Source organism: Cnephaeus nilssonii, assembly GCF_951640355.1.
Source record: "Cnephaeus nilssonii genome assembly, chromosome: 12".
NCBI lineage: Eukaryota > Metazoa > Chordata > Mammalia > Chiroptera > Vespertilionidae > Cnephaeus > Cnephaeus nilssonii.
In genome coordinates this window covers 5,168,778-5,195,535 of record NC_137083.1, presented here as the reverse complement: position 1 = coordinate 5,195,535, position 26,758 = coordinate 5,168,778, and the positions used below count along the sequence as shown (strand labels likewise).

At 49.7% G+C, this 26,758-nt stretch overlaps 1 protein-coding gene across 4 annotated transcripts in view; it reads right to left on the bottom strand.

Annotated features, from left to right (window-relative positions):
- ELMO1 (engulfment and cell motility 1) overlaps positions 1-26,758 on the bottom strand; it is a 403,454-nt gene that overhangs the window by 158,510 nt on the left and 218,186 nt on the right. For all 4 annotated transcript variants that reach the window (XM_079786562.1, XM_079786563.1, XM_079786560.1 and 1 more), the window contains exon 15: positions 17,420-17,528. In XM_079786562.1, the coding sequence (XP_079642688.1) occupies positions 17,420-17,528 (109 nt within the window). The remainder of the gene's footprint in view (positions 1-17,419; positions 17,529-26,758) is intronic.

Sequence of the window (26,758 nt, the reverse complement as noted above, 5' to 3'; positions counted from 1 at the left end):
TAGAATGTTCCTTCTCGTTGTGTTAGAAACGATGAATTGGAAGAGTTTTGGAACATGACCGCAGGTTATTTTGCTCCGTCTCACCAGCACTGAGCTGAAAATGTTCCTTTGTAACATTAGTCCGACTCCCCACTTTTTAACTTTGAGCACATGACTTCATTTGTGTGCTCACTCTGCATATTTATATCTAATTCCTAGATTTGCTTGGAGATGTGAATTTTATCAGTTGTCAGAGGCAACTCAACATGGGATGGTGAGATGGGGAAAAATCAAATTATATTCACATGCAACTTAAGCAGGCGCCGATCTGGCTAGACTATAAGCTTGAAATAAATGCAATTTTCTTTTCTTCACCTCATCTGATTAGACATGGAAGCTATTCCTCTGGGGGTGAGAAGATAGCAATCGAGAAAGCGTCCTTTTAAACCCACATTCCCCCGCCTTTGTGGCGCTATTTGATGGCAGGAGAGGCCTGCTGCTCAGGCCACTGGGTTCTGCAGTGTTGCCAGAACCTTCCCCATCGTGTGGGCGTGTGATAAACAGACTTAAAGAGGCGCCCGGCCAGGGTGGCTCACTGGTTGAGCATCGACTTATGAACCAGGGGGTCGCAGATTCTGTATCAGGGCACAAGCCCAGGTTGTGGGCTCGATCTCCAGTGTGGGTCGTGCAGAAGGCAGCCAATCAGTGATTCTCTCTCATCATTCATGTTTCTCTCCCTCCCTCTCCTTTCCTCTGTGAAATCAATAAAAATATATTAAAAATCAAAGAGGTGATAGTAGGCTGAGCAAAACTCCTAGGAAGATGCAATCTTCTTTGGTTCTTTCCTTTTCATCCTGGAAGAGGGCTAAGACCCACAAGGGGCTTATCAACATGGTAAGTTAAGCCACACCCCTTCTGCATTCCTATTGACAGCTGTGAACTTTGTGTGTCTGTGTGTAAGTCACGTGTTATATTCAGAACCTGTGTGTAAGTATCAAAGTTGAATAATGGCTGGAAATTAGGGAGAATGATTAGTGCATGAGGTAGGTTTGCCCTCAATCTGTACCCTGAGGGCAGACTTGAGCAGAGCTTTCTTACTTGGTTCTGGCCATCCCTGACTTCCAGTGGGAGACGCTGTGATGAATTTCAGAATGATGGGCGCCAGTCTTGCTTCGCTAATGGAAAAGGCGGGGGCTCTGGCCCATCCTGTGGAACTACCACATCTGGATTAAGCAAAGTGGGGTCATCCAGTGGAGAGCAACATATGCCTTCTATTTTCTCTATGGCGACATCCCTTTCTATATGGTTCACAAGGGGTGGTGGTGGGGAGCATTCTTCTCAGGTTACCGTTGGGTAATCCTGAAAGTTAAATAGATAAGGAGGTTGACAGCAATCAATTAGGAACTGTCAACATGGAACTTTTTTGGAGAGATGGAAATAGTCTATATCCTGATTGTGGTGGTGATTACATGACTGCATATATTTATAAAATGAAAGAACTGTACACCTGAAGAGGGTGAAATTTACTGTGCTAATTATACCCCACAAACCTGACTAAAGGAGAAGGGAAAACAAAACAAAACAACAAAAAGCACACCTGGCATTAAAACAGAGCATAACAACCCAGATGACTCTCAGAAACATTATACTGAGTGAAAGGAGCCAGACACGAAAGGCTACCTACTGTGCAATTCCATTTACATGGTTGTAGGTGGGAGAGAATGAATCATGTGTCCCTCCCAACCACACACATGCACATACACACCTCACACTCCTCACCACACTCCCAATTCTAAGAAAAAAACTCCATTTTCCTCAAAGCTGGCTTCACACTCTCAGGAAGAAACCTGCAAGGGATTTCATAGCTGTATTCAGAGTCGTGAGTAGGACTATTGCTCAAGAACAGAATGACAGTCGGCTGGTGTGTCTCAGTGGATGAGCATCATCGGTCCCATGCACCAAGAGGTCCCCAGTTCGATTCCCAGTCAGGGCACATGCCTGGATTGTGGTCTTGATCCCTGGTGGGGATGTGCAGGAGGCAGTTGATCGCTGTTTCTCTCTCATCAGTGATGTTTCTACCTCTCCCTCTCCCTTCCTCTCTTTTTAGAATAAAAAATATCTTATATATTAAAAAAACAGAATCAATTTTGTATGTTTTGATTCATTTCTCGTAGAGAGAAGTCTGAGAGAGCTCCTGATGGTATACTTTCAGCTTATGGCTCCTCTCCCCCAAACTTAACTATTTATTTAAATACATTTAAATAAAATTTATTTATTTAAATAAATCTAGCAAGTCAAGAGCACAATTAAGTTTTGTATTATCTTCCTTTGTTTGGAATAACTTAGAAAGAACAAGCTCATTCTCTAGTATATTCTCTACTAACACTAGCCCAGAACATCATCTACGGGGCCCTTCAATTGTCCATCGGATTAACATCAACAAAATTCCTTGTGGGTAAACCTAGCATGGTTTGTGCTCACATTTCAAGCATTATCTTAGGTCAGACATTACTTTGAAATATTATTCAGCCATTAGAAATAATGAGTTTTATCATCTCTCTCTCTCTCTCTCTCTCTCTCTCTCTCTCTCTCTCTCACACACACACACACACACACACAATACATTAGCATATGCAATGACAAAGGATAGGGGAGCTGGGATTCAGGAAGAAACAAGTTGAGGTGGAGAGGGGCATTCTCTTTAATTGAAATCTCCCATATAATTTAAAGTACTTTAGAGTCTCAGGGACTACCCTTGAATAAAAATATCACATGGTCTCACTTATATGTGTAATCTAAGGAAAAAATAAATTGATAAACAAGATAGGCCTACAGACATGGAAGCATGAAACAGACTGACAGATCTCAGAGGGAAGGTGGGTGGGAAGATGTTAACTAAAGAACTTATAAGCATATATGCATAGCCCGTGGACACAGACTACAGACAGGTGAAGGCCTGGGGGGGGGGGGGAGGTGGTGAGTGCAGGGGGACAAAGGGGAGAAAATGGGAGACATCTGTAATACCCTCAACAATAAAATTAATTTTTAAAAGTATTAAAAAAAAGAATCTAAAACCTTACAAATAAATTACAGCCCAAACTACCCTATAGACTTTTAGCCACTCAAGAAAGGGAAGAGCGTTCTCCAAGACGGATGAAGAGTCTAAGGGACTAAACGAGGGGCTTTTAAAAGGGGTGTCCTCTGAAAAAAGGGCGTGTGTCCCCAACTTAATTTGTTACTACTTCAGAATGCAAGTCAATGTAGAGCTCCTCTATTTTAAGCTATTTTTAAAATAGTATGAAACGTCTTAAGGAAAATCAACACCCTATATATGTTCCAATTAGAACCATCCATTCTCATTATTTCAAAGAACTAACCATCCTGATCCCTCTCTCTAAAACACGTGCCGCCTGGTCATGCCACTGCTGCCTCCTATTGACACACATAAAGCATGTGCAATCCTCATGTAATTAGAATGAAACCAATCATTTTGATACACAAGATGTAAATGGCCAATACATCTGTCAAAACGTCTTACCATTTCTCATAAAATAGCCAAGAGGAAGACATTTTGAACTCTCGAGCTAACAAAGAGGCATCTTGGGGTTTGGCTCTTTTTATGACAGTTCTTCCTGTGGTGACCAGGTCCTCTGTCACATTCAGTTGAAGGGCACATAGACATCAAGATAATCTCATCACCCCAGTCTGGGTGGCTCAGTGGTTGAGTGTTGACCTATGAACCAGGAGGTCATGGTTTGATTCTTGGTCGGGGTGCATGCCCAGGTTGCCGGCTTGATCCCTAGTGTGGGGCAGGCAGGAAGCAGCCAATCAATGATTCTCTCATCATCGATGTTCCTATCTCTCTCTCTCCCTTCCTCTCTTAAATCAATAAAGATATATATTTTTAAAAAGATAACCTTATCAAGGAATCATTAGCAGCAATAAGTATCTAGCACTTAGGGACATGCATGCCTAGCCATTTCACGTCTAAGAATTTATTCTAAGTAAAAGACTAAAGATGAACGCAAGATTTATCTACAAAGATATGTTTATAATAGTGAAAAATAGGAAAAACTTTCCCATATAAAAGTAGGCATCTATTGCCTAAATTCTGAGATAGCCACACAACGTAATGATCTGTATAGTCATCGAAGAATATATTCTTGAAGGATATCTCAAGATACACAGAAATGTTAAAGATATGGTAATTTTGAATGAAGAGAAGAAAAGCAGGATTCCGGTCTGCAGAGGCCGTAGGATCTCGTGGTTTTACACATGACTGTGCATGCAAACATGCACACACACAGACAACGGGAGGACGCAGAGGCCGGCAAGCAGAGGTGGGCGGAAAGGCACACAGGCCCGTGGCCGTCGCCTCCTGGTGGCGGAAGGCAGGGCTTTAATTTTCTTCTTTAAACATCTTTCCCATTTTCTAAAATTTCAGCAATATACTTTATTTTGAATGTATTGATTTTATAATCTTACAAATACATATACATATATGGGATACGATGCTGGGTTCATATGACTTTTAAAAAATATATACTTTTGTTGATTTCAGAGAGGAAGGGAGAGGGAGAGAGAGACAGAAACATCAGTGATGCCAGAGAATCCTCTATCGGCTGCGTCCTGCACCCCCCCACTGGGGATCGAGCCCGTAACCCAGCCATGTGCCCTGACCGGGAACTGAACCGTGACCTCCTGGTTCACAGATCGATACTCTACCACTAAGCCATGCTGGCCCGGCTTATGAGATTTTTGATTTTTCGGTAGAGAAGTGGTAGAAAGAAAGCAAGGGCTATTATGAGACATTTATTTAAAAAATGAAAGTGCCGATCCTCTCTAATACTTCTAATAAAGGAAATTTGGAATAAAACATATGCTATAAACCATCACTTTTCTAAATAGTAATGGAAACCAAGGGACGGCTGTGGGGAAAACAGCCCTGTTAGTCTTTTCTTTTCTTTCTGTAGAACTGGGAACTCCTCTTTGCTGAACAGCTTAACCCGGTGCCTGGAGAGGTTTAAGCCACATGGTTGCACTCCTGCTAGAGCTAAGTCACCGAGGAGCATAGAGACACTCCCACAGCAGACTTCCAGCTTCTTGTCAGTCAAGTCCCAGCACCTAGTGCCAGGGGCGGGGCTCAGATGCCCACTAGACACCCATCTAACAATCCTGGGAGCCGGGTCCTCAGGAGGGAGAGGTGGTGAAGGCCAGAAGCAGGTCTCTGGCGGCCCCTCAGCGCTGTGCTGGGAGCATGGTCGGTGCTCAGAAGCACAGGGAATTCTAATTAGTGGGAGGGTCCCCGGAGGTTTTGTGGCAATTACCTGGGCCACAGGTGCCCGGTTCTCATTGGAACAAGAGCACCTGTGAGTGAATGCCAAGCAGCCAGGTATGTGGCTTGTATAGGGAACTGCAAATGAGCCACTTCTACATAACAAAATGCAAGCTGGTTGTGGTCCTTAGTTTGAGGGCTTTTTTGCTTTGTTGTTTGTCTTGTACAGAAGGTAAGATTAGAAAAGGAGGCCAGCTTACGGAGCCTTTACAGCCCGCAGCAATAGGGGGGGGGGGTCCCACGGCCCTGGGCTTGAGTGGGCGTGAAGCAGGTCTCAGTGACTGTACTAGGCGGGACCTCGAAATTGCTTCCTCATGCCCCCCTTGCTCCCCCTGCGTTCCCAGCTGTGTGTGCAAGGAGCCCCGGGGACTGGACGGCCTTTGCCCTTTAATCAGACCTCTGCTGGGGTTTTACATGCAGGCTGGGAGGCAGGCGGCAGCTGACGGCTTTCTGTTTGGAATTACTTAAAACAGAATGTTCTCTTCAGACACAAGGCCGGGGAGACACGGAAGTACATCACAAACACACAAGGTGTTTTGAAGCTCCAGGCATTTGACACAAAGGCCCGGCACCGTCCTGTCCTCCAAAGAAGTGCCTTGTGGCTCCCTCTGATGTACACGCAGGAAATGCCACACACGATCCTCCTTTCTGACCTATAATGAAGCCCTTCTAAGAGGAACGAGCCTGGGAGCTGGGGCTGTCGGTGAGAACCGGAAGTGGAGCCACGAGAGAAGACGTGGGCGGGAAGGATGCGGGGCGCATCTATGATGCTCAGCCTCACTGGCATTGCTGCGTGGCAGGCGACTCGCCCCTCACGGTAAGCTTCGACGGATGAATGACACGTTTGAGTGGAAGTCTGTGTGGTCCCTGCATTAATGTGCAGGCAGACCATGGTTTGTTGCTGGAGTTGTTCAAGGTGAGTTCCTTATGATGGGGGGAGTGTGGGGGTGCCTTTTGCTGTGGCTCCAGCAGGAAACACATTTTGTACTGCACCCCCGTCTACACGCCCGTGAACGAAACACTTTGCTCTGTGAAGCACTCTCAAAACTGCTTTATTCCCATTTTTAAGGCACGATTCGGAGTTCCCGGAGTGACTCGTTCCCCTTGGAGACTCGCTACTCGCAATCACTTCAGGAGAATAACCCAGCTGACTGCCTCCTTCCAGATATCCGCCCCCCTCCCCGCCCCGCCCTGCTTCTTTGAGATTAAATGCCTAAAGCCACTTCTCATGAACTATTCAGTTAGAAGTCAAATGACTCAAGGTCATGAGTCAAGAGGAATATTCAAAAGCAACAGAAGGCGTGTTATGATCTCTGCACAGATGCGGCAGCCACACGGCACAGGGACTGGGGAGAGGTCCCCAAAGCCCAAGGGTCCCTCTTCCCATCTCACCAGCCAGACGACCAGTGTCCCAAGAGAGAACCAACATCGGTCAGCAGCCAGAGGGTTCGATTTATTTCAGCTTTATTTTCTTGTTTTCATAAAAAAAAAGAAAAAGGTCAGAGCAGTCACCCCCAAGAGGCCTTACGGGAGGGGGTGTCCTCTCACGAAGTCCGTGACATGATAAAGCAGTGGAATTCGTTCTGGACCCGACAAGTCGGGATGGCCAATTAGTCCGCATTTCTCTCCGGTTTTGTCTTATCTTATGGGCTCCAGGAAAAATCAATTTCTCCAACTATTAAATAGCTGATAAAGGCCAGAGAGACGTCAGAGCCGGGCTCCTGGGGCTGGGGCGGGGGGGGGGGGGGGGGGGCGGGCGGTGACGTGCAGAAATGGGAAGTAGCATGTGGATGGAGGCTTTCTCCCTCCCAGTTTCAGGGTGACTGAAACACTCCTGGTTGCAAGGAAAGGTAGGGGAGGCTGCTGCCTCTGCCCCCCCCCCAGCCCCACTGAACCACGGCTGGGGGAAGGGGTGAAAGCCACCAGGCCCAGCGGGAGGGAGAGACGGGTGAAATCAGCCTGGTGGAGAAGAAGGAAGTGAGAGGATATTTTTTATTGATTTCAGAGAGGAAGGGAGAGGGAGAGAGAGATAGAAACATCAATGATGAGAGAGAATCACTGACTGGCTGCCTCCTGCACGCCCCACACTGGGGATCGAGCCCGCAACCCAGGCATGTGCCCTGACTGGGGATCGAACCGTGACTCCTGGTTCATGGGTCGATGCTCAACAGCTGAACCACGCTGGCGGGCGAGAGAGAGTTTTTTTTTCCATTTCCTTGATGGGTTCTGGCAAAATTAAGGCTAAATTCTTCTAAAAGAACTCTTGGCTTGAAATAAAGTTGGTATTTCAAAGAATAAAAAAACTCCTGGTGGGAAAAGCACATCTCACTATAGTTAGTGTAAGAGATCTGCGTGGTCCTGTCTGCCTGGGGAAACCGTCCCCTGAGGTGCTCTCATCCTAGGAGCCCCTCCTGACAGTCTTTGTTACTTGCATGCATCCTCGTACCCAGAATCTGCGAACCTCGGTTCTACCCGTGTCACCCAAGAACTGACGCTGGCCGGGCTCTGGGGAACGCAGGGAGTGGTCAGAGTGGCCTGCTGGGGCGTGCAGAGGACCTAGCACAGCAGCCTGGGGGCTGGAGGCCCCTGGGCATGACTGCGTTCACAGCGGAGAAACTGAGGGTGCCTGGGAGAAGGGCCTTGTCTAGAGGTGGTCGGTAACGGGGCTTGGACTAGAATCTGGGTCTTCTAGTGCCCAGCCTAGAGCTCTTACCACCCCATGAAAATACCCGTTTCACCATGATCGGAATCGCCACGGGGCTGGGGGCCGTCAGGTGGCCCAGGAGGGAACTGAGAGGTTGTTACACTGATATCTGGGCCCAGCGCAGGGATTTACACTTCACAGCAGCTCCCCCGAGCGAATCGGACGCAGCCAAGTTCAGGAATCACTGGCCTGCGTTACACAAGACCCAGGAGCAAAGGAGCCTGCAGATGTCTATTTTTAGAAACGCAAGTCATCCTCCTTACTCACTCGATGAAAAAACAACATGCAAACAGGCAGTTAGGAAGCTCAGAATAGCTTCTTCGGGGAGAAGGCTGAGTCATGCTTCTGAAGATGCTCCGGCCACGCGGCCATCTGCTCACGGCCAAACCCCAGGGATGCCAAGCAAAGGGAAGCCACGTCGGCTGGTTTGCCGGGATCCAACAGTGTCCTGCTCCCTGGAGGCAGGGAACGCGCACATTCCACAGACACGTGGGCGGCCGGGACTGACCGCAAGGACGGGACAGCTCGACCTCCTAGCCTAGAGCCACCATCCCAGGGGACCTGGCTTCATGGGTCCCAGTGGCTGGACTCACCGTCTTGGGCAGGAGGTGTCTTTGGAGGAGCCTCTGTGTGTCTTTGGGGGAGCCCCTGACTGTCTTTGGGGGAACCGCTGTCTTTGGGGGAGCCCGTCTGTCTCTGGTTAAAGTTCGCCCATGCCCCGGGGCCAGGGGGTGGGCAGGAACGAGGCAGCAGGCTGAGGCTGTCTGCAGGCAGCTGGGAATATCATACGTTAGGAAGTCACACAGCTGTGTGTTCGGAAACACGAGATTGAAAATAGATCTTTCCGTCTTCCCTCTTTGGGGAACATGGTGGTGTTATTTCTAATTCACATGGGGACGCGGTAGGCCTTCTCACCAAATCACCCTGAGGAGGAAGGGGGGGTGAAGAAGAGGACTTTGGTCTGACTCCTTCTTCACTCCATGTCGAAGAGGGTGGTGTGAGAGGTTTCAGGGCACAACACAAAGCTCACAGAAAGCTCACCCTTGTCTGAAAAGCACGTGGGACCTGGCCCTCCAGCAAAGGAAAGCTGCTCTGTTCACGCGAAAAACCCTTCCTAAGTGCAGACCACATGCCACGCACTGGTGTGCGGAGGCTGGGCGCGAGGCGATTCCCGCCGGGTCCGATCTGTACGGGGCTTAGAGCGGGAGGGAGACGGGACGGCTTACCAGGCGCCGGCAGCAGCGGGCAGCATTGCGCAGGAGTGACGCGTAGAGACACAACCAGAGCCCAATGGTTAGCTGCACCGAACGCCGGGCGGACCCCAGTCTACTCAACCGCTCCCTGAGTCCCGGGTCCCTCGCTGGCAAATGAAGATACAAGGGTCAGCGGAGTATTGACCTTGGGGTTTGTCTCTGCAGAGGAAGCAGCTAATAAATGGAAGTAGTGGTGTGTTTTTGTTTGTTTTGATAAATTCTTTCTACTTATCTTTAAATCAGCAAGTGTTGTTTTTTTTAAATATTTTTATTGCTTTCAGAGAGGAAGAGAGAGGGGGAGAAACATCAACGATGAGCCTGCGCACTGACTTGGAGGAACTTAAATTTTCAGTACAATATCAATGTCCCGCTGGGATAACACTTGCTAATGGATTTGAAACTTGTGTTGCATATTTTAGTAAAATCTTATCGTTTTCTTCACCTAAGTCCAAGATGTTAAGATTATTCTGCAACAGTTTACATTTTTATTACCACTGCTAAAAAAAATCCTTTTTTATGCATTTTATAATTACCTAATTACTGCTGACATATAAAAATGCTACTCAGGCTTGCTTCTCCGCTATGTAGCTGCTCTCCTAAATTACATGAACTCTAACAGCTTTTTCTTCGCTTCTTCGGGGATTTCTAGATAAATAAGTTTTATTAAAATACTTTGTTTCTGTCAATGAACTCTCCCTGCATTTGTTTGTGTCTTCCAGACCAAGGAGAAATAATAATGGTAAATATTAGCTATCAGTTTGGTTTTTTTAATCTCTATTGCTGAAAGTATTACCGATGTTCCCTCTTTTCCCCTTTGAACACCACGCTCCCATCCCCCAACACTCTCTTGTTATCACCATTTTAAATATAATGTTGCCTGTCACTTTATAATAGCTATTTTAAAAAAAAATGATGCTAAAACTGTGTCCCATTCCATCACCTTTAACAAATGGCATGACATGTCCTCAGGCACTCCTGTGGCATCAGCTGGCATGAGCGTTTGGTGTGCACCGGTGTTCATTCCTGTGAGACGTACCCGGACTATGCTCTGGTCCTGAGCGCCTCTCGCTTCCCGGACACAAGCAAAACTTTGAGCTAAGCTGAAGGTCTGACACAAGTCAATACAAAGGCCTCTACAACACGGCCTTTGCAAAGGTGCCTTTGTTTTCACCAATGATTTATTTTATTTTTATTTCATTTATTTATTTTTTTTAAATATATTTTATTGACTTTTTACAGAGAGGAAGAGAGAGGGATAGAGAGTTAGAAACATTGATGAGAGAGAAACATCGATTCAGCTGCCTCTTGCACACCCCCTACTGGGGATGTGCCCGCAACCAAGGTACATGTCCTTGACAGGAATCGAACCTGGGACCCTTGAGTCTGCAGGCCGATGCTCTATCCACTGAGCCAAACCGGTTAGGGCTGATTTATTTTTGGGTTTTCTTTATGCTTCTCTATAAACCACTTCAACTGTTAGGGGGGAAAGGGCCATGAGTTAAAGAAAGAAAATATTATAAAACAGGAGAAAGTATAACCGCAGAGGGAAAGAGAAAGCGCAACAGGAGTTTAGAGGAAGGCGCGATGCCCTCCCCCAGCCAGTGTCAGAGGAGGGACCAAGCAGTCTCCCAGCCATGACCTTCGAGGGGCCCTGAAGGTTACAGGGCAGAAGGAGGAGCCATCGGTGCCTGCATTTCCCCCACATGCCCGTGTCTCTCCTCATTAGGAGGCGAATCTGTCAGGCTGCCCTCTCAGTCGATAACTTAAGAGACCAGAGGAATGGATGCTATGTATCATCTCACAAATAATGCAAAAAAGAGCAAGTCCTCCCGGAGCCCGCGATGAATATAAATTATTGTCACCCATGTATAATTGAGATGTGCTTGGTACACTCTCCTTTAACTGCCAAGTTTAGTCTCTCAGCAATCACTCCCTGCGGAGATAAACATGACACTGTGATTTCCGAAGTATTTACAAGGACTGCCTTCCAAAACACCAACACACCACCGCACACCATCACAGAGCTTTCAGTTCTTGAGACAGCCACTCCGTACACTGTATATCTCCGTGTCTTTATGTCTGTGAGTATTCGGGTGAATATTTCCTTCACCAGTAAGCATGTTACAATTAAGAAAACGCTTTCAGCCTGGCTGGCGTGGCTCAGTGGTTGAGCTTTGACCTATGAACCAGGAGGTCACTGTTCGATTCCCAGTCAGGGCACATGCCCGGGTTGTGGGCTCGATCCTGAGTTGGGGGGCTGTAGGAGGCAGCCAATCAATGATTCTCTCACCATTGATGTTTCTATCTCTCTCTCCCTCTCCCTTCCTCTCTGAAATAAAAATATTTTAAAAAAAGTAAAACATTCATCTCAGTGAGGAAGATGATGGTGAGGACGACAATGATGAGGGTAGTACCCCATGTTACAAATGGGGGAGTGGACAGAAACGTGGCTCACCCTCTTAACAAAGGGACAGCCCCCTGCTCCTTAGGACCCCGGAGCTCCCGTCGGCCATGTTACCCAGGGCTTCTCCTTGTGAATGGGAGAACCTCACGTGGACTGCTGCCTTGTGATGATAATTACCCATCCTGGTGGGCGCAGGCCTGGAACATTCTATTTGGTTTGGGTTTGTTGCTTGTTTCTTCCTTTAAACCTAAGGTTGTAGAAGAATAGGAAAGCAGAAGTGGAATCGGAACATTCAAGACAAAGTCAAGACGCAAGAGGCTTCGACTCCCATGGAGCGTGGGCACCGGGAGTATGAGGAGGGGGAAAGGCCTTCAGAGGATTAATTGTTAAAAGCGAATGTTCTGGAGTTTTCTTTAGCCAGGATGTTGTGAGAGTGAAAGTGATGGATGGTCCTTCTCAAAGTATGAAACGCCAGTGTCCCGGAGTTAAGTGTCTGTTCTAATTGCTGCTGCTCTGCAGAGAGTCCTTCCGATTGCGCATCTGGGTTATTTTTACTTGCTGAAGCTAAGGTGTCTGGGTGATAAATTATACAAGGCGCTCCATGCAGCGCCTCGGCGTGTTATAATAAATATTGCCACTGGAAGACAAAGTAAGGAAATGCTGAACATTTTATTTTCAGGCAGGCTGTAGGATTTTTTAGATTTCCAATCCTGTTTGTTTGTTTTGGTTGTTGTTGTTGTATTTTTTAAACAGAGCAGTGGTTGTTAAGTTTTACCCTAATTATACATGGCCAAACAGGGGAAGATGGCAAAACTGTTTCAGAGAAATATGGAGGCACAAATTGCAAATGCCTGTGCATTCTGCCTTTCAAAACACACCTGAGACTAACACACACACAGAGGCATACCTGAGCAAGTGGAAATCTCCATTTGCTAAAAGGGGATAGGGGAGTGGACCCCAGGCATCTTAGTAATGAAAAATGAAATGCATTTGCAATGAAGCCTCAATTTCCATTTTTCTGCAAACTCTGATATTGCTACATTAAAAAACACACCCAAAAAAACTACCAACGCGCTCCCCCAATTCTCAACAGAGGCAAATGACAGGGGCTGCGATCTGCCTTCATCTGTTATGGTTTTCTGCAGCAGCAAGGAAAAGGCAGAGGCGACTACCGAGAGTAAAGGCACAGAATTGCACCATTTTCCCTGCCTTAACCAGCCCCGATTTCCTTTACCAGCCCACCATCCCGTGGCCATCTACCCAGGAAAGGTGGGCTGCACTTCCAGACTAGGGAGTCTGACATCCAGAAGGTTCCATTTTCCATTTCCCTCCTCAGTGACTGGGTTAGGCAAGGGCTCAGGCCACGGTGCTAGCCAATCAGATGTGAGAGAAACGCTTGGAGACATTTCCGCAAACCGAGGAGGCTCACGGGAAGACAGCCCCCTGATCCTCGGGGCCATGGGAGCCACTGTCCTGCTACCAGCTTCAGGACCAAGGCGCTACACCCAGGATGGCAGAACCAAACGATGGAGAGACTTTGGGTCCTCCATGACATCACTGAACAGTCAACCAACGCCAGGACCTACTCCACTCTGACATTATGCCATTCAACAGATTTCTTCTCACTTTGGCCATTCTGAGTTGGGATTCCCATTACCTGCAGCTGAAAGCCCCGGATGGATACAGTACCCAGGCCAGGACTATCCCTGCCCCTGGCCCTGGACAGTCTCATGCTCATGAGTTCTTGTCACACCCAGAAAACATACCCCAATTCTAGAATTTTGTGCCCAGGACTGGCACGTTTCTGATTGTTAATATTCTCCTATTGGCTCCACATGGACGCAGAATTCTCTGCGCCTCCTGGTCTTTCCATCTACACTTCTTACCGCCTGGAATTTTTAAAAAGTTATCTTTATTGTTGAAAGTATTACAGATGTCCCCTTTTTCCCCTACTGATCCCCTCCACCCTGCATCTCCCCCAACTTTCACCACACTACTGTCCGTGTTCATGGGTTCTGCATACATGCATTTAGAACTGCCTGGCTACTCATCTTAGTGACTCTACACACTCAAGTACCTCTTCTTCTGTGTCACTTCTTCCAAGACTCTCAAGTGGCCACGGGTCAGTTACTGACACAAATCTGAGAAGAACTATGAACTTAGAAATGGAGAAGAGCAGACACAACCCAACCCAAAGATGATGGATTTATTTATGAAACTAATTTTCTCAGAAGAAAAATAGACATCTCCTTCAACACAAGGGTGCACTCCGATTTGTTTTTCATATTAGTAGCTTATTTAATATGGCAGTGGGCATGAGGCAATCCATTAAAAAGCAATTTCCCTCTTACCACAGGCTGTTTCATCATCTGATGCCTGGTACTCGATCAAATGTAGCAATCCTTTAATATTTTATGAGCAGAAAACAACTCATTTGGGCATGTTGCCCTCAGAGACGCAGGAGTCTTTTATTAGCCTTGCAGAATGTCCAGGGAGGGGCTTTGCAATAGATGCTGAGCAACTGGTCAACCTGGAACCTTAACTATCAAAACACTGCGAAAATCAGGCTTAGAACTGAAAACAGGCATTTAAATATATATATGTGTGTGTGTGTATATATATATATATATGTGTGTGTGTGTATACACACACACATATATAGATATACATATAAATACATATAGACACATAGACATAACATATACATGCATGTTTACGTATTTATACACATATACGTGTGTGTGTGTGTGTGTGTGTGTGTGTGTGTGTGTGTGTATAATAGGAAAAAGTCCCAACTCGATCTTACACTTTCTGAAGTGGAAGCCTCTGGGATCAGGGACCATATCTCATTGACCTTTTCACCAGCCGTGTCCATCACAGTCCCTGGCACATTATAAGTAGTCGACAGACTTTTATGGAACAAATGAATGAATGAGGGAACCTGCTCTGCGTATGTGAGGGCCTTGCTGTCCGAGCTCAGCTTCACTGCAGGGACCAGACCTGGCCATGTGCTGAGCGACCTGTGGCAGAATGTTGACAGCCATCCTTCCAGAAGGTGGGGTACAGAATAACCTACAGTGCAAGGGCAGCGTCTGGGGTACCCGCTGAGCTCCCCCAGATATCTGCTGCATCCCCACTCTAATATCTCAGCCCACGGGAGCTGGCTTGACTACCAGGTTCTCCCAGGTCCAGGAGGGCTTCTCTGTACCCACCCCATTGCCCAGCTCCTACACCCCAGAGCTGACATTCACTGTCTGCTCAGACTATGCCACCACATTGCCCACCAGGTAGACCTCAGTGATCCACATCGACCCTGTCCTCACACTGCCTGGAATTTGATCTTTTCCAAGTTAGTCCCCTTGGGTTGAATATTATCTGTTCCCAGGGTACCCCTTCAACTCCTCTGACTGCAATCCCAGCCACTGAGGTTACCTACAAACCAGCCAAAATGAGCACAATGCTAGTCCTGTGCTGCTTAAGGATGGAGAAGTTCTGAGAAAGGTGCCCACAGGCAATTCTGTCACGAGATATCAAAGGGTGACCTTCTGCAAACCCGGATGGTGCAGCCTACTACGCACCTTGCTGCACAGTTCAGCCTCGTGCTCCCGGCTACCAGAATGGACAGCACATTCCTGCCCAACCCAACGTGAGATTAGACCAAGCACAAGAGGAAACAGTGCCGTCAAGAGACTCGGTAAACAAGATGCATGCGGCAGATGCTGGCTCAACACAACACGTTATTGAGTATGTGCAGTAAGTACTCTATACTATTAGTATAAGGTGTGGGGGTAAGAGCACACAACATGCTATCGAGTATGTGCAGTAAGGACTCTATACTATTAATATAAAGTGTGGGGGTAAGAGCACAGTGAAGTCTGTGAGTACGTTAGCCAAGGACGTCAAGGTGGTAAGTGGCAGAGGCAGAACCCAGCTGCCCATTATTCCTCACGGACTCCTTGTCCTCCACCACCTCTGTTCTGTGTAAACTTCCAGCAGTAGAGACATACGTCCATTGGGCAGAGAAGAGCAGGGAGCTGGGTATGGCAGTCCAAGTGCAGAAGGGCATCCCTTCTGCAGCCACTAGGATGAGAGCTGAGAGATGAAGTAGGCCCTCTGGGAGGATGGGAAAGGGGAGGGGCAGGGAAGGACAACATGGGCACCGACCAGGACTCGAGAGCATGAGGGGGAGTGCATGAGGGGGAGAGCATGATGAGTAGAGCATGACAGGTAGAGCATGACGGGTAGAGCATGACAGGTAGAGCATGACGGGTAGAGCATGACGGGGAGAGCATGATGGGGAGAGCATGACGGGGAGAGCATGACGGTCTCCAATTTTGAAAGATCTTAGATAGTTTGCAATGCTCTTTAGCCGTGACTTTCTACAGTTTTCCCATGAAGTTGAGATTAACATGAAATAGTCACAGTTGTCAGACTAGGGAGTTCAGTAGGATTGGTTTGATTCAGGACCTTGACCCTCAGCTGAACCCACAGTGAGCCACGCAGCAGTCAGAAATCTCAGCAAGAGAGTCTAAGGAGGAGCAGGAAGAGCATCACATCCGGGCCAGGTGAACCGACATGTGACATCAGCCAGCAGAGACCGGCGCAGACTGACGCAGAACTCTCCCAGGCCGGGCTGCTCCAGTCACGGAGAAATGCCCGGACTGGGGCTCATCAGTAACGAACTTCACGGCTGCTCCCCGTGTCTGCTTCCCGCCCACCCGGGAGGGAAGCGTGACTGCTGTGCTTAGTCAAACAGGCTCCGCGTCTTAGTTTTTTCCTGCTAAGTCCTGAATGTTCTAGTTTACTTTAGCCATACTGTAGTCGGCTCTACACTGCCAGTAAAACATAGCCCCCTTTCCAATTTATCACCGGACTTCCTCCCATTCATCATTTCAGCTCTCGAGCAGGTGACTGAGTATTTACGCTTCGCAGGAACACCAAACACCCAGCATTCCTCTGGTGCCAGCAGGGTCCCCCGGGGCCCCCTTTACTGAGCTCGCAGGGGAAGATTTATGTGCGTGTCAGCTCCGGCGGTGGTGGAGGGGATGGAGGCGGACACCTCACGGAGGCTCAATATTGATGACCATTGTCGGCCAGGTTCCAGCCGACTCACTTTCACAGGTTAAACAGGTTAAAGCCGAATGATGCCAATAGGCAAAAGGGAAGACAATGGTCACGCCCTCTTTTGTGGGTGTCCTCACTTAAACTGTGTAATAGAAGAAGATGAGCAAGAAGCGTATCTCCAACCATACGTTTCATGAGCTGCTACCCATTTTCTCCAATAATTCCTTCCTTCTTAGAGAAGGCATTTTAAACAAGTGGAATACTGGTAGCAAGAGATTTCCTTAAGGCACTCCATTTTTCCTTTATAGAGAAGATCTATTGCAAAGGAAAGAAAAGAAAGCGATCTTCTGGTAGGCTAGAAACTGGATTTTTTAAAAAGAAATTCATAGGTCTTTTTCCTAATAAATTCAAGGCTGTCTTAATACATATTCATTTTTATAGAATTTGAAATTCAGTCACGGTACCTGCCATTTCCCCATTCTTACAGGTTTTAAGCACATTTATTCGCAGAGCAGACACGCAGAGATACCTGTGCTGCGAATGTGAGCCAAAGGAAGTTCGGTGCACGTGACCCCAGGAAGAGCCGGCAGCACGTGGGGAGTTCTGCGTGGGGGTCCGGGCACGGCCCGGGAAGCTGCTCTCCGCCCAGCGTCATCCCCGCGGGCAACAAGGGTACTTACGCAGCTCGCCCACTTTGAGGATCTCACACAGCATCTTGGTCAGCTCGATGCTACTGCGGCCAAAGGGACACTCGTGCTTGTCTTCGCGGCTGCTGTTCTCAAGCACAATCTGCAAGCAGGAAGGGGACAGTCACAGAGGGCAGAGCTGCGCCGGAGCAGAGCAACAGCCACCCAGCTCACCAAACCAGGCGCTCGGCGCCGGGCCAAACTGTCCTCTCGGCATATTCTCAGCACATACTGTACAGCCTAAAACCCACACGTGTCCCTCACCTCCCAAAGCCTGCTGCCACCCTGGGAGGGGACGCTCTATTTGTTGGTTGTCACTTACAGAGATGCCTAGGGAGAGAATTGTTGTTGCTGTTAATTTTCACTAGAGGATATTTTTTCCTTTTTTTTTTTTTTTTTTTTTTTTAGTAAGAGTGGAAGGGTGGGTGGGAGGAATAGAGAGAGAGGAACGTCAATGTGAGAGAGACACATCAATTGGTTGCCTCATGCACATACCCTAACCAGGGCCTGGCATTGAACCTGCAACATAGGTAGGTGCCCTTGTCCGGGAATCGAACCCCCAACCCTTTGGTGCACAGGCTGACGCTCTAACCACTGAGAAACCAGGGCAAGAGAGTTTTGCAAAATAGTACATCAGAGAATTTCTTTACTTAAGTGATGACATAACTCCCCTTGCAATGACAACTGAGACGCGGAAGCTACCCATGAGGGTTAGACAAGTGAGGGACCTGCCCTGCCGGGCTCTGAAGGGGAGCACGTGTGCAGACTGCACTGAGTACCAGCAGGAGCACAGCCCGTACTGTCCTCGGGAGTCACGATAAAGTCTTTCTTGCAGCCTCCTTAGAAGCACCGGTTCTGGGCTGGTGTATCTCTGAAGAAACTGTAGGTAAACTCCATCCAAACCCCTTCGCCCGCCGACCCGGGAAGGACACAGTGGGGCCCTGGGAAGTCTGTTCCTCCTCACGGTCCGGCTCTCCTGCACAACCTTCCTGACAGAATCCTTTCTGGTTCTAGCCAGGAATTCCAGCTCAGGAAGCAGGAATTCCAGCTCAGGAAGCAGGAGGCAGAACAATGAAATTCCCACCCATGGGGAGTCTCTACTTCTCTTTTTCAAATCGTGTCTCTGAGACACAGGCATCCAGGATGAACCTCCTGATGAGGGGCCATGAACGGAGAAACAGAGCCAGAAGACAGAACATAAAGACAGGAGACAGGTGGTCTCCAGCCAGCTCCCAGCCAGGACCTTCCCCTGCACTTCCCATTAACATCCGATTAACATTTCATGAGCACATCAATATTTAATGAGGCTGCAATCTGCATACACTGTAGGTAGAATTACTGCAGCCAATAAATGCTCTGGAAACATTTCCAAGGCACAGTTTATTAGCAGGCACTAAATTAAGGAGTAATTTAAGTAATCAATATGTAAATCAGCCCGGAGAAGCCCTGCTCTTTACTCTTTAACATGCCATCCATCTTCTCGCATTAACCCACCACCGGAGGAAAAGCAGACCCTCGCCCGGGCTGATTTCCTTAGACACAGATCTTTAAAAGTGCCTGTGTAGGTTTTCAGGTCAACACTCAGAAAAGGCTATGATGATGAGTGCTACTAATTAGATATTACTATAATGAGAAACAATTCTTAAACTGGACGGTAGCTTCTTTAAAATTTAAAGCACTGCTATATCAATATTCAATTCCAACATTCTGGTATTAACTGTGTTGGCCTAAAACAGTTTGAAAGTCCCATTTAGAAATATCAGGGCCTATTTTTCATCTTTATTTTTCCCTCCCTCTTCGGTTCTAAGAGCAAACACACTGGGACAGACACCATGATGGATGGAGCATTAAAACCTGCTATGACGACTCACCTTAGAACACGTCACACACCTAAGGAAGCCGTAACTGTCGCATGTTTTATAGAACACAACATGGGTATTGGTGCAATATCAAGTACCACACATTGTATAAAACACTACAGTTTACAGGGTGTATATACATATAGCTACCCACTGATCCCCGGGAAATCTGTATAATTGATAGGCAGGCATTTATTATCCTATTAAAAATGCTGAAACGAGAGGAAGGGGTAGGTGCTTGGATCTTTGAGTAGCCGTGGCTGGTCCTGGAATGCAATTTCTGAGATTTTCAATGTCCAAATCTCTTCCCGCCCCATCATAGCTTACAATTACTTCACATCCAGGCTGCCATGAACTCCATGGATTTCATGTCAGAGGCTAAGAGAACCTGATTCATGTCCTCCACTCACTGAAGCAAGTCCACATATCCAGGCCCTCCTGGACGAAGGTCCCAGGGTCTCCCTTATGTCATTTGTCCCTGAAGATGAGTGGCGATCTCTCGGGTCAGTGGCCGGAGCTATGCGAACACGTAGTTGCATAAATGCTGACTGAGTTCCCAGTGGCCCAGATCATGAACCTGTTTGGTGTGGGTGTGACCACTAAATGCTGAGTACCAGGCCGGCCACACTCGAGCCCGCTCCTTCTCTGCCCCCTGAGCCACCTGCTCTCTCAGCCTCGGCATCCTGTCATGGGCCTGATCCAGCTGGTTGTCACGGACACACCTCCCTCCCCTGCTGCAGGCGCTCCCGTCAGGGGCAAGTCCAATCCTTCCTGTGACGCTTAGCCAGGCCTGGAGGGGGCTGGAGGGTGTCTTCCACAGCCCTCACCTGGGAGGCTTCTGTTCATGCTACTTCGACTCTGAGGGTCACACGAAGCATCGTGGTCTCCTCAGGGCCGCCAAGGACCGTGCGTAAACTTGTGCTGTGGTTACATAATCTTATGCTTTATAAAGGACCCCCCAATAGTTCCAGTCCCCACCTGGCACCATCCCCAGCTAATGCAACATTAGTGACTGTATCCTGTGCTGTCCTGTACACCCCGTGACTGTTCTGTACGCCAACCTGCACGTTTCAATCCCTTCACCTTTCCTACCCGGCTCCCCACCCGGCTCTCCTCTGCAGCCATCAGTCTGCTCTCTGTATCTGTGAGTCTGTTTCTGTTTCTATTTGTTCATTTGTTTTGTTCTTTAGATCCCACATGGAAGTGAAATCACATATATGATTGTCTAACCACGAGGCGGTGCCCAAACAAAATAATATCGGAAGTAAACTGTAAGGGAAAAATAACCCGGCTGGTGTGGCTCAGTGGTCGAGCGTTGACCTATGAACCAGGAGGGCCCGGTTGGATTCCTGGTCAGGGCACATGCCTGGGTTGCGGGTTCGATCCCCAGAGATGAACGGAGAGGGCGAGAAAGAAACATCAATGCTGAAGACAACTGGTCTACTATTGCTATCCTGATCACATGACCTCATGTTCCAGGTGTTGCCGTCTGCTTTACCGAGATGTTCATATGGCTCTAGGAACAGCTGTGGAGAAAACACACCCCACAGAGAACAAAACCAGCGGCCACAGAGAGGACGGGTCTTGCTCTCTGACAGAACGCACTCAGGGGGAGTGAACATTATTCCTGCGCAGTCGGGTCCAACAGGGTCTCTTTAGACGAGTGATTGTCTAACTCGAATGGGCACCAACATCCGAAACATCTGGAAGGTGAACAGAGTGCTGGGCTGCTCCCCAAACTCTGATTCGGCAGGTCCAGGGTAGAACCTAAAAATATATGCAAGCAAGCTCCAGCTGGTGTGGCTCAGTGGCTAGAGCATCGGCCTGAAGGGTCCTGGGTTCAGTTCCGCTCAAGGGCACATGCCTAGGTTGCAGGCTCGATCCCCAGTAGGGGGCGTGCAGGAGGCAGCTGACCCATGATTCTCTCTCATCATTGATGTTTCTATCTCTCTCTCCCTCTCCCTTCCTCTCTGACATAAAAAAACACACCATTTTTTAAAAAAACATGCAAGCAAACCAAGCCCTACATTCTTCGGAGGCGCAGGGTAGCCGAGGGCGGGAGTGTCAGCGAGGCACTGCTGAGAATGCTGAGCCATTATTTTGAGCAGAATTCTCTTCTACAAAGAAACGAGCTCACTGCACAGCTTCCCTGAGCCCTCGCTGGCCACTTAGCGAGCGGCGGCTGTCCCTGGTTCGTCCAGGGCTAACGACAAGCCAGGCCGCGGGCTCTGACAGGGCCCTGGCACCCAGCAGCTGAGATGTGCCGGACACCAGAGCAGCGTGTGCAAAGCGCTGTATCCTAGGACAAACGAACAAAGCACCCCAGGAAACAGGAACAGAACGAACGGACAAGCGGTCCTGCTGCTGAAAACACAGAGCAGGAAGCTCACCCCGAGATAAATAAAAACCCAGACAAATGAGAAGCATGGTATAAACCCAGCTAATGAGGTGAAATCCTTCCAGAATAAAATCAGGCAGTGGCACAGACAGAGGAATAATAAAAGCCATAAATATCAAATGGCAAGGAATCGACTGGGTAATGGTGTAGTAATTAAAGCCTGGAGGTTCATAATAGACGGAGAATTGAACATTAATCAACCGAAAAGAAACAGTGCCTGCGCTTTGATAAAGTGCAAGGAGCGCGCGGCTGTGGGACACACCCAGCAAGCCTCTGCGCTGTGCTGCCAAGCCCGCCCCTGGGGACGCAGCTGGCGGCAGAGAGGGAAGGGCTGATGCCAGCAGGGTTGACGTGTCTGTGCCCGCACAGGGACCCTGACGTCACTGCCTCAGAGACCCCGGCTAGCAGGCTCCTCTCTATGCCAGGGCGTGTGTCCCTGGGCCCAAGGATGGGAAGATCTTGGCTATTTAAAATTATTTTTATTGATTTCAGAGAGGAAGGGGGAGGGAGAGAGATGGAAACATCAATGATGAGAGCGAATCACCGGTCGGCCGCCTCCTGCACGCCCCTTACTGGGGATCAAGCCCACAACCTGGGCTTGTGCTCGGACCAGGAATTAAATCATCACCTCCTGGTTCAGAGGTCGATGCTCAACCACTGAGCCATGCCAGCCGGGGACATCTTGTTTATATAAAACAGTGGTTCTCTAGCTTGAGCTTGCATTAGAATCATCTGAAAACTTATTAAAACCCAGATGGCTGGGCCCCGCCCCCCGAGTTATGGTTCAGTGTTTGGGGTGGACCCACGAACCTGCATGCTCTCAGGAAATGTGGGTGCTGCTAGCTCGGGGCCACACTTTTCGAAACAATGATGGCAAGTTATGACGTGTCTACACTCCCAGCAAATCTCCTGGTTTTAAAGACGTGGAAAGCAATGAGAGGAGGTGGAAGGTGAAATGAATCTGACTTTGGTATTTTATTTTTTCAGTGACTAATAAAAAATATCAGTAAGAGTTAAAATTCATAGAGAGAGAATACAGATTGGTAGTTGCCCAGGGCTGAGGTTTGGGGGTTTGGGAGCAACGGGTGACAGGTGTGGGTTTTCTTTTGGGTTGATGCTAATTATAACGTCTTGGAACTCAATGGAGGCAGTGTTTGCACAACATGTGAATGTATCCCAGGTCGCCGAATAGTTCACTGTGCCATGGTTAAGTGGATCTGACCTCACATGAAACTAGAGGGAATCCACACGGAGTGATCACCATGTTACACTCATTTGGTCCTCACAGACCATCAAGACAGGACACCTGACGGCGAGGAACCTGCCTTGGGAGTTGAGTCCCGGGCCTGCTGTCTAGCAGTTAAGACGTGTGGGACCAGCACCCCAAGTGCAGGGCAAGCCCCACAACCTCCGTGCTGGGGTCTGATCCGCTTCATGGGGGGCATGGAAGGCTCCTATTCCCAAGCCAGGGCCTAGGACTGAGCAGGTAGGGGCACTAGAGGTGAAGGTTCAGAAACGGCCCAGGATGCTAGTCCTGTAGGACACCCAAGCACAGCCGCTGAGGGAGGGACGGTGCCCGAAGAAGGCCAGGCTCCACTGCGTCCTGCTGAGGGGCCAGCCGCGTGCACGCCCTTGTATTTGTGTGTGAAAGCTCATTACTTTTATTTTATTTTTTTGTTAATCCTCATTCTTTTCCCATTGATTTTTTTTTTTAAGAGAGTAGAAGGGAGTAAGGGAGGGGGAGAGAGAAAAATGTCAATATGAGAGACAGACATCGATTGGTTGCCTCCTCCACACACCCTGACAGGGGCCAGGGATCTAACCTGCAACCCAGGTACACGCCCTTGACTGGGAATCGAACCCGGGACCTTTTGGTGAGCAGGCTGACACTCTAACCATTGAGCCACACCAGACAGGGCAAAGCTCCTTATTTTGCAGCTAGATTCTACGCTCGGTCTTCTCAAACATAACGCACTCACAGAGCTCCGCAGGCCCTTGCTAAACGCGGGTTCCCAGCCCGCAGCGGGCAGCCCGGGCCTGTCTTTCTCAGCAGCACCCGGGAGGTGCGGACACTGCTGGCCCAGGGACCACGCTTTGAGAGGCCAGGAAGTCTACTCCCCACTCTACTGTTAAAGTCCGGGCCCCCCTTCCACTCCCTGTGAATTAGTCATTGCAAGTCATTTCTTTAAACATTACTATTGCTGAGTACCTCGCCGGATGCTAAAAATACACGTAAGAACAGGATACCACCTTCGGGGCTTGCCATCCTCTGGGAAGACACGAGGGGCTGGCGCTGGTGCGGGGGACAGCTTTCCCGTGCCGCATGCTCCCAGGAAGCGTGGGCGCTGCTGGCGGTCCCCTCCACATGCCCTGTGTTACCTGCCTGTTTCCAAGGACACGTCCCTCCCCGCGAGGCGGGACGCTTCCCCCAGGGGAGAGCCCCGAGGGGAGACCCTGACGCTGGGTTCTCTCCCCAGGGGCCTGTCAACACCGCACCCAGAGGTGCGCAGGCCCAGGAGGCACCTGGGAAAGGGATCGTGCGGATCAGAGAAGCCCCCGCCTCCTGGGGAAGTGTCGCCATCAATCTCCAGCTCGCGGGGCGGACTCTGACTCACTCGGCGGCGTTGGGCTGCAGAATACAGATGCCTTCTGTCCCCGCCGAGGAGCGCCAGGCGCCGGCTGCTGGCGCTGTCTGGCAGTCGCTGTGGATGAAAAACGAGGCCTGGCATTGCTCAGCCTCCTTCCTCACCAGGAACTCGTCAGCACGGCCGTAACCGTCACCGCGTTGCAGAGCCAAGTGGCGCTCCACATGCACTGCCTGGGACGTGTTCGGCCAGAACTCGCTTTACTAACACCTTCGAGGAGGGCGAGGGGTACAACCAGCTCCTGAGGAAGACCACACCTCGTCCTCCCCTGCGCTCAGGTCCTACCCCCTCTGGTCCGAAGGGGGCAAAGGGGAGGAAGGAGAGTGCTTCCTATCCTGCCCCCCCTCTTCCGGACAACGGTCCGTCAACATCCTTCCATCACATGACTGCTGGTACACGTATGAAATGCGCTCCGTGGGCAAGCTCCTCACTGGAACCTAAGTACGGAGCTAAGCCATACTTGGGTTTAATGGCACGTGGACATGAAACTTTTCACCTGCAAACCTAGCCTTTCAGCTGACCTTCATCTCATTCCATCTCGTCCTCCCTAAGCGCCCGGATCTGGGCTCCAGCTGCCGAAGGAGAGGAGGAGCCGTCTCCTCCGTGGGACAGCGTGTGCAGGGCCATGTCCACGGGGGTTCTTTGTGGAAACTGCTTCCCTGACATCCCTCCAGCCCCTGCCCCTCCCGCACCGGTCTGCATGTCCCCTCTCCTGAGCACCCCAGGTCCTTTCTCCGTAACACGGCATGCAGCTCTGTCTCTAAAGCCCCACAGCCTGACCGTGACCTCCCTACAGCAACTCTCCCGTCGGCCCCGCTGTGGTGCCGCACACGGGTCTTACTTCGCCCCGGAGGTCAGGAACCACGTGTCAGTCCCTGTGACTCTCCCGCACGGCAGTGGTCACACATACAGTCGGCGCTTACTCATGAGTTACTGACAAGCGAGTGGACACTACAAGGTGCAACTCTGGCCTCTCGCTGGGCTGGCAGTGCCCACCAGGGTCCGGTGGGCATCTCTGTCCACTGTGGTGAACACCCACTTGCCTGGTTCTAACATGAGAATTTCCATCATGTATGATTTCTGTACGTTCCCAAGCATCTTAGCTGAGTTACATCATCTGTTTGTCCCCCGTCAATCCAAGTTCCCATCTATGTCCCTGTGGGTTTTCTCAGAAGCAATGGCCTCTGGGCCGCTCCCAGCAACCTCCACCCTCATCCCCGCCTGCCCTGTGGGGGGCTCGGGACCCAGACAGCATTGGCAGCTGGAGCACATGGCCACACTGGGACTCCAAGCTGTGAAGGAAGCTCATTTAGAAGCAGAGTGCCCTGTTCCTGCAGACAAGCTCTGGGGATGGGCCGTGCCCTGGGGATGGGCCGTACCCCAGGGATGGGCCGCCATGTCGGACACCTGAGAAGCCAGCTCTCACGGTGGAGCCCACACCTCAGAGGTGTGCGGGGAAGCCACGCATCACCTTCGCACACTGCACACACTTACAGAGCGTTGGGTGTGTGGACATGTCGTTTGTCCTGTGTTTATGGAAGTCACTCGGCAAGTGTTCTCGGTAAAGGCTTCCTGTAAAGACCTTCAGCGAGAACCAGCGAGAGGAAATGAAGGAGATGGCAGGGCCCAGCTCCCAGCAGGGGGGTGTCCCTCTTCCCCGTGCCCCTGTTTCCACCATCCCGTATGGCATGCTGGCACCACTTCCTCCTCTGCAGTTACCAGGAAGAGGGCCCTGAATCCAGGTGTGGGTGGCTGGGGACATGGGAGGAGCCACCTGCAAAGGGGCGGAGAGTGGCAGCCCACGTTGCTGATCTGAAAGGGAAACTACTGTTTCCCAGGCGATGGTGCCCGTGGGCACTTCCTCCTGCGTATTGGGGACCGCGTCTGAGTCCAGGCCCGTCCCAACTGGCAATGGGCACTCAACCCCAGCCCCGTTCCCGTCTGACGACTGCCCTGTTAGCTCCATGCGGCTTTCAGGGGAGCCAGGACCATGGACAGCACAAGGCCCAAAGCTAGTCCTTGACAGCAAGAGTAAGGAGGACTTTGTCATACTCTGTAATTGACACAGCTCTCTGAAGCCAGGGATGGAGGGGGGTGATTCGCCGGCAAAGCAACGAACGCTGGTGGTTTTCCGGGGAGCAGCCCTGGTCCCCACCTGCCCTCCGGAATGAAGGGAGCCCTTCTGCCCCACGAGGTCCCCAGGCCACGCTGTTCCAGGGAGTCAATGTAGTAAGTAGCACAAGTGGGTACATATTAGGGAGAGCAATCATCTCACAGATGTGATCCCCCAAAGACTCCTTTTCCTTCATTTCAGAATCCTTCTCTGAAACAAAGGCACGGTTCCTAACGAGCTACGGCTGCCAAGCAAGAGGCCAGCCGCCCCCGGATCTGCATTTGGGCCAGAGCCAAGGTCGGCCCCTCACTCACCTGC